Below are 12504 nucleotides of genomic sequence, written 5' to 3'. Positions count from 1 at the left end.
TTAACAGCGCATTGCAAGACATTTCCCAAGCAAATGTGGCAAGAGATGACGGAATAAAAGTACATTGATTCAAAGTTGGAGGAGATATTATGCTGGAAAAGCTTGCGGCGCTTCATACCCATTGCCTCACGGCTTAAAGTGTACCAGAGAGCTGGCATAATTCCAACATTATAATAATCCATATGAAAGGCGATGTTAAAGATTTTAAGAATAATATTCTCATTAGCGTGATTTTAGTATTATATAAAATAGTCACCAAGATAATTCCCAATAGAATAAGGGCAACACTTGACTTCCATCTACCAAGAGAACAGGCTGGCATCATGAATGGATATTCTACGATGGATCGCGTTCATGTCACCAGTCATGTAAAGGAGAAATCTGCGGAGTGCAATCAACCTCTCCACATGGCTTTTATAGATTATGAAAAAGCATTTGATTCAGTAGAGATACCAGCACTCATGGAGGCATTGCAGAATAAAGGACTACAAGACGCACACGTGAATACCTTGGGAAATTCTACAACGATTCCTCGTCTACGATGCTTCTCCACAGGAAAAGTAGAAAAATGTCGATCAAGATAGGGGTCAGACAAGGGGACACAATCTTTCCAATGCTATTCACCGCTGCATGCTTAATTAAACAGGTATTTAAGCTATTAGACTGGGAAGGCTAAGGAGTGAGGATCAACGGCGAATACCTCAACAACTGTTGATTTGTAGATGAGATTGTTCTAATCAGCAACACTGGAGACGGATTGCAACAAATGATTCAGGACGTTAACCAAGAAAGTGAAACAGTGAGGTTGAAGATTATTATGCATAAGACAAAGGTAATGTTCAATAACCACGCAAGGGAACAAGAATTCATGACCGCCAGTCAGCTTCCAGAGTGTGTGCAGGACAACGTTTATGTACGTCGATTACTCACAGGGTAAGCAGATCTTCAGAAGGAAATTTACAGAAGGATAAACGGGGCTTAAAGTGCATACTGCAGGCTTTACCAAATCCTGACTGGGGGCTTACTACTGTCATTGGAAAGAAAAGTTTACAATCATTGCATTCTAATGGCGCTAACATATGGGGCAGAAACTTGGAGTTTAACAAAGAAGCTCTAAAACAAGTTAAGGACCACACAAAGAGTGATGCAACGAAAAAAAGTTAGGCATAACAATAAGAGACGGGAAGAAAGTGGCGTGGATAAGAGAGTAAACGGGCATGACCGATATTTTCATTGACGTTAGGAGAAAAAAATGGCACTGGGCAGACCAGGTAATGCGTAAGGCAGATAACCGGTGGACCATTAGAGTTGCACAATGGATACCAAGGGAAGGAAAACGCAGTCGAGGATAGCAGAAAATTAGGTGGCGTGGTGAAATTAGAAAATTTGCAGGTGCAATTTGCAATTAACTCGCACAAGACAGGGTAATCGGAGAAAGCTGGGAGAGGCCTTCGTCCTGTGCTGCTCCTGATGATGAAGATGACGATGATGATGGTGTCCGATAGTCCTGATTTTGCAAAAAGGCTTGAAATATAACGAATTAATTTTTCTTAGGATATTAACTGTGGTACGCCACATCGTGCCAGAATTACTACAAAGAGGTCATACTTCAGACCTAGAGACAGATATAGGAAGGAAAGGCAAGGAGATTAACCAGTGTCGCGCCCGGGTACCTACACTACACGTCGGCAAGCGGAAAGACGGAAAGAAATCAGAAGGAAGAAGGACGTGTTGCGAATATGGTCACCACCCATGAATTAACGACATTATTGCTGGGCGAAAGGTAAAATTAAGATAGCGCCGGACAAGGCATCTCCAGCTCTCTTTTCTGACTACTTTTGTTGCTTCTGTTTCTCTGCATTCCTTCGCGCTCAGAAATCCCTAGTGCAAATGGTCACTATTTTGCCGGCCTTAATTCTTGTCAATCAGAATGTCTGACTTTTCTTTCCCCTTTCTTCAACAGAAAATGCGCGGACAAGCCGCCGCACTCCTGGTGCTCGTGTGCCTGGCGAGTCGCGCCTCCGGCCGGCCTGCTGACACGGGCGGTACAAGCAGCGCCAAGAGCGACCACACTGCTCGCGAGGAAACGCTTGCGAGGCTTCTACGGGAGGAGCTGAGGACGCTCGAAGGCTCGTCTTTCCCGATGTCGGGCGCGCGCCGCGACTCCATCGCCGCTATAGTCGCAAGCGAAGACGGTGACCTGGTCGGCTCGTCCGGGCACGTGGACGGGACCAGTGATGCCAGCGTCGATCTCGCTGCCGTACCTGAGTCGACTGGCAATAATCGGGTGTCCAGCCACCAGCATTACGAGGTGGGACGTTCGCTGGGCTCCAAGGATTCCACGCCTTCCGAGGAAGCCATCGGGCAGCAGCGACCGCCCTCGTACAGGGAATCTGACCACTTGGCCGAGAAGCGAGCGCTTCCACCGCATGTGGTGAAGGCGCGTTCTTCCGGTGAAGGTGTCATGATGAAGGTCAGGTCTCGCTCGCGGCCCGTGTACAAGCCTCTGTATTCGTCCAGCGAGCACCTGGCAGCCAGGCCCGCGATTCCATTGCCGCAGATTGAAGCGTATTTGAGCAGCAAAGCCGCGGAGTCGATCGCAGTCGGAGCACCGTCTCTATTGGACGAAGCTAAGGAGGTCGTCGTTGCACCTGCTGTAACGCAGGCCGAAGCACTCCAGGGACTGTCGACAGTGTTGCCGCCAAGATACTCTTCGACGAAAGCGACTCACCAAACACCGACCGTGTTTCCATTCGTCCCAAAGAGCACAGCGACTCCTCAGGTACCGGAACTGGTTTCCGAGGCTTTGCCGAATAAGCCTGTTCTGTTGCACGCCGTTGAGGAACTTGTAGGTGAAGAATCCGTCTTACAATCCTCGTCAAAGCCACCGCCCGTGCCGAGCGCATCTACTACTGAAGCTCCTAGCGTGTCGCTCGACACTACTGTTACGGAAGTTGCGCCAACTACGACACAAGAATCGAAAGCAGCTGTGACGGCCGAAAAGGGAGCGGCTGTTCCCAGTGTTGATGAACACGCACCGCAACCACCAAAACAGCAGACAGTGAAGGCAGCGACCACCGCGCCTACTGTGTCATTTCCGACGAACCTGTATCTACCAGACGCCCTGGTTTTGTCCAACCAGCACAGCAAACCTCAGCACTCCAGGTTTTCTCCGGCAACCGTTCCGAGCCGGCGGACGGCTACGCCTACGTACCACGATGAACACAAGACGAGTGCGACGGTTCCGTCGACCAGAGCACCCCCGCCTTTCCCGCCGAGGAGGCGAATGACATTCCAGCCTTTCCGGAAAACTACAACAACAGCAATGCCTCTTGACTCATCTGTATCTACGGATCCCACGCCGCAGTGGCAAAGGGAGTCGCCAGTGCCGCCGCACTACGCAGCAGACGACGAATTCGACGTCGGTAGAAGGAAGGAACCTACCATGCGGCCCGTGCCGGATACGACTAAACACCTTCATGTATCAACCGAGCCCTCTGTGAACCCAGAACTGAAATTTCCCGATGTACCTGAGGAACAAGACGAAGGCCACCACGTTGAACACTCTCAATTTGTCCATCCCGGCGAAAACAATGTTCCACAGAATGAGCAATCTGTCTCTCCCGCGAGTGTGCAAACTCCCTCGGATACTGGCTCTGCCTTGCCATCAGCAGACCAAATGAAAAAACCTCACACTGACTCTGTACCAGCGAAACCTCTTCACTATGGCCTCGATTCGGAGGTGGCACCAGCTGTCGTAGCGGCTGAGTCATCTGTCGCCGAAACAGCTGTCCCGGATAAGGCGTCTCAGACGGGTCCAGAGGACAGTCCCAATGCAAAGCCGGCATCTGACATCACGCCAAGTCAAGACGAGGGGTCTCTCGGTCTTCCTGGCTCCCTGAGTGACCAGCAGAGTGCTCTCGAAATCTTGGAGCAACTTCACAAAGCCGAAGAAGCGCCTATCGAAGAGCCATCTGCTCTCGCTGACCCACAAGCAGATGCCGAATCCCAGCCGTCCTTCAACATTGATGACATGATGGTGTCCTTAGCAATGGGTGAAGGCGACGGCTCAGACGGAGGTGAAGACCAAGCGCAGAGCGCGCCACAAGCGCCAGCTCATCTTATTGACATGCAAGGACGGGTGATCTACTAGAATTGCAGACTGCTCTGCGGCTTTCTTGGGGGTATAAGGTGAACTGCATTAGTGTTCCGTCTCGACAGCGCAGCTGTGCTATTGTAAGTCCGTAGTGGAGGAACGGTAATTGTAATGCGCTAATGTTCAAATGTTACTGTTTTCTTTCGCTGCGCACTCAAAACGAACGATTGTGACAGGTCAGCTGATGGGCAGCTTTAACTGTAGGCTGCTGTTTGTGGAACGAATACCGTGCACTACTCAACTCCAGATGCGCTTTGCTTTAAACATGCAGTGGCATCAAAAACGCATCGCGCCTAACTACTGCTCATCAATATAGAGGAGTCGTTCCCCTCGTCTCGCAGTTATTTCTTGCCACTAAAGTGCGATCAACGTGTTCGTTTGAGTACCAGAGCACAACGCTATTTCTCAGTGCCGCGTCAAGGGTGCGGTGGGTGCGCGTAGTATACAGGGATTATCATTCTAATAACTCGGAACAAGGTTCTTGGGTACCAAAAATACTGCGCTGGAAGGTCGGTGTCACGTTGTAATCATTGTACTTTTCGCTTTCACAGGGCTAATCAAGTCGGTCGGTAGGGTTTTCTTTATTGGTGTATAAGTTGTGGGTAAGTGACAGTGCAGTACGTCGTTGTCCCTACGATTGTTCAAACGTGACCATGATCTCATCCGTGTTTTCGGAGCTGTTATGTGGCGTAATTTCTTTGCGGGTTGCCGCTCGTGCGAGTTCCGCGGCTGACTACGAGGAATCACACTTCACAATCATATGGATGGGAGCCCCTGTCATTACTCAGAGTCTTCGCCCTTATTTATAGCCTCATCAAAAAGGCAGCCTTCGCGCTTCTCATCTCGTCAAAATAAACTGTTCATCAAAATCTACTTGTGTCGTTTCTCTGACTTTCACTTTGACTCCTAAGCTGGCTGAGCGTTTTACAAAATGCGATGTTTCACTGAGTGCTGTTTCAATTCCCCCGTTTTTAAGCGAAGATTTATAGGCTCACAAGTGTCGGCGGTGGTGGTGGTGGTGTAACGCTAAAAAGTGGGTTTATTCTGGTGATTGTGCAGAAAGGATCCAAGCTCAATGGAACAGTCAAGTGGGTCAATCCTGGTGATAGTGCAGAAAGAGTCCAAGCTCAATGGCACATACCCCTGTGGGCTCGGGGACCTGTAATGCCGCCTTGAACTACCCTTGTCCCACGTGGGACCCAAAGAGACAAAATGACCAGCTCTTTCCCTGTCGAGAAAATGGGTGTAAGCGAAGCTTGTTGTCCAATTCGAGCGTGAAGGCGTCCGAAGCCCAGGCGAAACGTCAGCGAGGAGCCGCGGACCCCGATTTGCGGGAGCGCGATGTTGAGGCCAAACGTCAGCGAAGAGCCGCCGACCCAGAGCTTAGGGCAAACGAAGCGGAACGCTTGCGAAAGCGTCGTCTTGCCACAAGCTTCGCTTAACCCCATTTCCTCGACAGGGGAAGGGCTCTGAATTTCTCTCTTCTCTCTCTCTTTGCAAGTCTACCGAAGTAAGATGCACACACCAAAACATTACCTCGAAGACCATTACCATTTATTTATTAGCCAGTAATTTACACATTACGCATTAGAATACTACTCACCGTTATTCTGCACAGAAACCAAGCAGGATTATGTGATAAGCACGAAAATTAGCTACAATTAAAGGTTTAGAAACTCATACCAATAATACATTGGATCATCGCTGGGAGATTATCATTGATTTCCGCATAAGCATGAGGACAATGGAATAAAAGGTGAGTGACAGAAGCTGCGGTGCCAGACCTGCCTCCTCTTCACTGGGGCGAATGCATCAAGGAAAAGATACGCAAGAAACAAACAAACAAACAAAACTGTGGTGCTCAAATAGGCTCTCTTCAGTCCGAGCATTTTTGGGTGCAGACGCGCCAGCAACAATTACAAATAATTTTTTATGCGTTTTCGTAAACCGAACTATTTGCTACCTCACTGAGCTATCTCAAGTGCATACATAGTATGCACTGTTCCCCTGATTGCTCTTAGAGATCACATACTTTCGTTTATATGGGCCTATAGAGCACAATTGAAGACACGTGTGGAAAGGCTATAGCTGTTCTAGAGATTCCCCACCTCCTCTATTTTTTCCATCGCGTGCTTGCCGCAATGTTACCGTCTTTTTTCTCCCTTACCCATCCCCCAGTTTAGGATAGCAAACCGGAAACACTGCCTGCCTTTTTATGTAATTTCTCTGTCTCTCTCTCCATCTCACTGTAAGCGGTACTATTAGAACTTGTAAAGCGCTCTGACATCTTGCTGGTCCGCGATATTCTTAGCGGTACCAGACGTCATTTGCTGACTGGTAGTTAATGATGTCGAGAAGCTGCAGGATTAGAATGAATAAAGAAACACGGCATGCTTGAGGCTGCAGCTTTATTACCCGACAAGCCGACCAGTATGTAGAAAGTTATGCGTTTGCATTCGTAAATAACGCAAGAAAAAAAAACAAGAGGTAAAGTATCTACAAGATAAATGCAAGGCGTGTATTAAAAAAGTCTCATAAAGCCGCATGCGGAGCAAGAAATGCGTAAATTGCATATTTGTGCAGAAGACAGGGTCAGCACTGTAATAAAGTTGTCCTCTGTTTGTAGGGATGGGTTCCAACATCCTAAATTCAAGTACTTTAGAAAGCGGATTGTGCTCTTCAATTAGTTATTAAGATTTCTAGAATGCGAGGTTACGGAATGAAACTCAGAACGATCGGTTATAGGGCGGATATAAGCTCCACGTCTTCTTTTTGCGATCATGAAAGACACTGCTTTGCTGGAGGTACTGTAACATATCACAGTGGCATTGCTTGAAACGCTCAAGCGGACGAATGAGGAATTGCTGGTCTCTATCGCCAAGCGGAACCAGTCCCTTGCTACAACTCACCACAAGCATAAAACCACGAAAACTATATATACACAAATAGAAAAAACAATCTCTTAAGTTAGAATTTTGGGCAAGGCAGGAGGTGAGAACCAAGGATAAACCTGCCATCACATTAACGACATTCTACTTTGCAGAATAACCCTAACGTTGAAGCTTTGGAGAACCTATAATTAGGTGTTTTGTGACGATGCTGTACTGGCACAGAGGGACGTCCAGAATTCTATTTGTTAAGGAGAAAAATTGGGTGGTAAGCCAGTAATAGTACATGTTATAAAAAAAGCGAAAGCTTGCACTAGGCCGCACAAAGCTTAAGACACAGCGAAGCTGGCCGATTGATCGCGACTCTTGGTTGTAGCTAGGCCTATACACGTGCAGCTAGGTTGAACTTGGTAGTCTAGGTTCAGGCCTTGGCTGCGCTTGAGTTGAGCTTGGTTATGCTAGGCATCTATTAGCTTATTATGACGCAATCAATCGGCCAGCTTCGCTGTGTCTTGAGTTTTGCGCGGCCTATTGCAAGCTCTCGCCATTTTTATTAATCAGAGAGAGACGAAGAGTTCCAGACTGCGAGAGAGAGAAGTCTTTATTGGTATCTAGTAGTCATCATCGTAGCTATCACCACCGCCATCATCGTCGAAGTCGTCTCGCAGAGTAGTCGTCGGATATTCTTCTGGTTCGTCATCGCCATTGAAGGCTTCCACCAGTTCTTCCCGCTGATCTAGCTCTATAATGGCTCTTCTTGTGGCATCTCCGTTTGTTTCTTCTGACTAAGCAGTTCCTACACCATAGGAGAATCCGGAAGCGGTGTAGCCGGTTCGTAACCAAGCCACCATTGCTCATCGCCGCGTATAGGTCTCTGTTATCGAAGGACGGAGCAAGTCGAGGTTCCCAGGTAGGATTGACCGACATCTTTACCATCAGAACCTTGTGACAGCTGCGGTATACGGCAAGAGGCTTGCAAAACTCGCTTATACAGGCGAAAGCTTGCACTAGGCCGCGCAAAGCGTCACCCCGCGCATCGGTTTACATAGCATGTTGACACAAGCGCAGTGCACAGGCGGCAGGTGTGCCTTCGCGCCGAGGTTGTGCCAGCCGTCACGAGGTTGCGCCAGTCGTCACGAGGTTACGCCAGCCGTCACGAGGTTGCGCCAGCCGTCACGAGGTTGCGCCAGGTGTTCTAGCAGCTGCGGCATCGCATGGCAACTACATCCATAGAGTTAGTATACTATCTCTAGAGGAAAAGCTGGACGAAAAAAGTGGGAACCCCATAGGCGCCGCCATGTTGCTACGACTAATTCTTGCAGCACAAAAAATATTCAAAATAATATGCAAAAGAAAGCACTTACACATAGCACGTAGACACGGACAACGTTTGAAATTCATTCCGTATATTTTTCAGAAAGATCGGATGGCTATTTAGAAAATGTTGATGTAAAATTTACGGTGTCTGAAAGGCTGCGTTTCCAGGCGCCTTAAATAGATGGCGCTACCATACTGACGGAACCTCGGGATCGAGTTAATCGCCCGCTTCAGTCTGAATCGCATCTCGCGTGTGCCTGCACGCCTGCATAGGGTGGCAACATGGCAGCGCCCTTCCGGTTCCCGATTTCAATACATGGGCGCTATGGGGAGCCTGTCCTCTAGAGTTGGTTATATTAATTCTATGACATCTAATTGAGCGTCACCCCGCACACCAGCTAACACAGCATGTTAGCGCATGCGCAGTGCACAGCTGGTAGGCATGGCTTGGCGCCGAGGTTGCCCCAGCCGTCATGAGGTTGTGCCAGGTGTTCTAGCAGCAGTATCGTCGCCTGGTTGCCATGGCTACGGCGCGGCAGTTTCTTAATACGAACCACAAATTACGGCTGGCTTAAACACCTTCTCTGTAAAAAAATTTAGAGGACGCTTAAGCTTCGCTTTTATGAGTGGAACGCGATAGCATTCAAAGATCCCTGACTGCTTCTCAGGCTTCCCGACAACTGCAGCTTAAGCAACCTTAATGGTTACCGGGAAACAATGGCGGCGAACGCGATGCACGAAGGCGAGCTTTCTGGTAGAAACGCGGCCTCTTGCGTGGGGCGATCTCGGAGGTATTGCACAGCCGCGCCAAAAAAGTTGCATAATTTTCAGGTTACCGTTTTTGTTTCGTACTTCTAATATTTCAGTCTGAGAAGATTTAACATAAAAGGCATGCGCTGTGGGTGTTTTGTTTCATGGTATTTGTTTGTGGATCGTCATTCTCAAAATACCGAGGAATAGCTTTGCCAAGAATGCAGGGCAAGGTATGAGCGACATTAATGCTAGAATGGTGTGCCAATATAACCCGCATATACCGCATGTCATATAAGAAGGCGTGGCATATACATCTACCTAAATATATTCAGAGGGCCTGCGTGGTTGGGGATGATTTTTCTCCGCCACCCGCAGACATTGCATGCCGACGCCGCGGTCGCCGACGCCGGATTTTTTGCGACACGGGGCCCTTAACGCTTTCGCGTTAAAAGTGTGCATGCCCCGAACACGTCGTGGCCTGGTACATTCAACTGGTTCCGACAACGCCGCTCCAACTCCGTTTGCAGTAACGCCCTCTCGATATTCCTCACGTGCCACGTGCTCCCAGAGCAATCGGAGAGCCTCGTTATCGAGATTCTGTGGATCTCGGTTGCACTTACAAGTGTGAGCTCCTCCGAGCACTATGAGCTGTAGCACAGCGCTCAGAATGAACCAGGCAATCAAACATTGTGTTCTAAGCTTTCGATTTCGATCAGTCGAATGTACCATATAAGTCTCACGGAGAACCGATGAGTATGTGCAAGGTCAATGCCACGAGCACACAGTGCACGTTTCTCTCTCGCCCTCTTTATTTTTTGTCTAGATCGACAACAAAACCAAACTAGATGAGACTGCTTGAAACGTTCGCTTCTGAACGACCTCAGCAGATTGATACCTGCGAAAGAACATTGTCCGTATAGAAGTGCAACTCTTACCAACATCGGTACCCTTTGCTACGGAAAGTTGCCACAGTGTTTCTTACAACGAAACGTCGCTTCCTCTCAGGTATTTCTTTATCCTGACTGCTCCAGTTCACGGCGTTCCACTTTTTTCATTTTAAGCAGTTCGAAGCGAACCCCATTTCTTGTCCGGCGTAGCTATGCGCTCAGGATGCTTCCGTGGGTGGTTTCCACTTCCGCCGTCAGGAAGCCGACGGGCTCGCAGATTGCGTGTTTCACGCAATACCACGGCAGATGTCGCATCTTATCCGGCTACACCGCCGACACGCAAACGGCGCGCACGCACTCAATGCGGCTCTGCTGTATGCAGCACGCGCAGATAACCGCGGCCACTGTTGCGAGAACGAAGTCTTCGCAGGATCACCGCACACGTGACGCCAAGAGTTGGGAATGGGTCCGATGGAAACCTGGTGAGGTGGCACATGCGCCTGGTGCCAGGTTATCCGGTGAAGCCCTAAGAAAGCGCAAGAAGGCCACGCAGGCTCGACGAAAAAAAAAAAATCTAAATGAAAGAAAGGCCTTCATACATTCAAAGTGCAGTGCACGCTCTTGGGTGAGTAACCGCTCGAATTGTACGGAAGTTGGAGCTGTTGTAGATGTTTCTGTTTATATTCGCGTGTCCACAAACAATATAATGTCATGCAATCAATATAATTAATTAAATACTTACCTTTGAATAATAGAAATTAAGGCCTACATAAGCTTATATTGAAAAGATCATGAACGAATTTCTCTCCGTCGTAGGCAGCATCTACACTGCTGTGCAGCGGTAATAATGTACAGTGCTGTAGCTCAGTGAAACCGCTGCCGGCTTTTTCCAGAAGAAATAGTCTAGTTAAAAGCCGCCAAGTTTTTCTAAGGCAACTCTATTTTGTTTAGTTACGGGCATATAGTGATGTCGCTTTACTGAATCGTACCATTGCATGTCTGTTAATAAAAATTTCCGGTTTTGTAATACCCTTCAAATAAGATGCAATTAGGCTCTTTTAATCTTATGCGCAGAAAATTAGAATTCGCACGACATTGGCTGTATTGCGGATAACTGCTAAACATGCGCTTCTGGCAAACCATTAACTGAGGTGCTCGCCGTTCTATGACCAGCTGAAGCTACTGTCGGCGAACCTTATAAAAGTTTTGAGTGGTTGTCTGCATGGATTTTCTAATTTTGTAAAGCGCACAGTCAGCATGCCACAGATCGTGAAGCATAGCCGTATACCTTCGTTTTAACTTCAGTGAGTTGTTAATACTGAAAATTGGGATAACTTGCCGAACGGCATTTTTAGGTAATAGTCCTATTTCATGCTACTGAATTTTAGAACGTCTATCGAAAAGGTTCCCGGTTCCGAAGACTCGCCGAGTATTCCTGACCTTTCTTCTCGTACGATCATATCGTGCTTGCACTGTGTATTTCGGAAGCTCCTCGTAACCGGTAATAATCATATGAAAATGCTTTGCGGACGCTAGTTGAATAAAACCTAGGTGATTTCCTGCGCTAATGCATCAATGAGAAGTTAACAAACGCAATATAATACAGGGACTTATTGGCCTTCTTGCCACAACCAATAATTTATTCCGACATGTATTCGCCTGTCTTCTCGAAGGACCTAATTCAACCTACAGACCAACAGGGGTCATATAACATCACAAATGCTACCACGCAAATCAACTTGGCCACATTAAGAATGTGTTTATCTAGTTTGTTGGTAAGTTTGTTTGTTTGTGTCGATAAATGACGCAAGTTGAGAAAAGAAAATTAACTGCGTTCGAAAGTCGAAGAAAAGCTCTCGGCCGGGGCAAATTGGGCATTCCACCGGTGTGCAATAAACAAACAAGCAGTGGCTGAGTGAAAGAAATAGCTTAAAATTATCCCAAGAGGCCTGTCGCTATAACTGCGACGGTACAGAAATGCCGAAACCTACGCGGCCAACTTTAGTTGCGGCGCAGCTCGCACAGACGCCTCACCGGTACCCTCTCTGCAACCGTAACCCGGATCGAAAGCGAAATGAGAGGAAGGGAAAAACGATGATGGCGCTAGGGGGGTATCCGATGAGAGCGGGGTGGCACGCTCTCCGAGCGCAACAAATATCCCCGCATAGCCGGCGAACCGGGCAGGGCAGCTTCAAGACGCGGCTCGGGATATCTGAAAAGCCATCTTCGACGCGCAGTCGCCCTCCACCACCGAGCCCCCCCCCCCCTCCACCTTCCACTTCTCCCGATGCCGCTAAGACCACCACCTTACGCTTTCACTAGTTGCAGGCGCCACAGGAACCAGAACAGCGACGAGGAAGAGGCAGCTCAGTGCGAGTAGAGGAGGTTGGTTCAGCGTGGAAGGACGAACGGGCCGGGAGGAGTAGGGGGGGGGGGGGGGGGAGGAAAGCGGCTGAAGCTGCCGTAGGCCCTTTCGGAAATTACGAAAGCGCGCTCGCGTTCT

At 48.5% G+C, this 12504-nt stretch overlaps 1 protein-coding gene across 1 annotated transcript; it reads left to right on the top strand.

Annotated features, from left to right (window-relative positions):
* Positions 1-1966: 1966 nt before the first annotated feature.
* Positions 1967-4153, top strand: LOC119444759 (uncharacterized). Its single transcript, XM_037709109.1, has one exon. The coding sequence runs from the start codon at positions 1967-1969 to the stop codon at positions 4151-4153; it is 2187 nt and encodes a 728-aa protein (XP_037565037.1).
* Positions 4154-12504: the final 8351 nt, after the last annotated feature.

Source organism: Dermacentor silvarum, chromosome 3 (genome assembly GCF_013339745.2).
Source record: "Dermacentor silvarum isolate Dsil-2018 chromosome 3, BIME_Dsil_1.4, whole genome shotgun sequence".
Lineage (NCBI taxonomy): Eukaryota > Metazoa > Arthropoda > Arachnida > Ixodida > Ixodidae > Dermacentor > Dermacentor silvarum.
The sequence above is the reverse complement of the archived record's forward strand: the minus strand, read 5'-3'. Positions and strand labels throughout refer to the sequence as shown.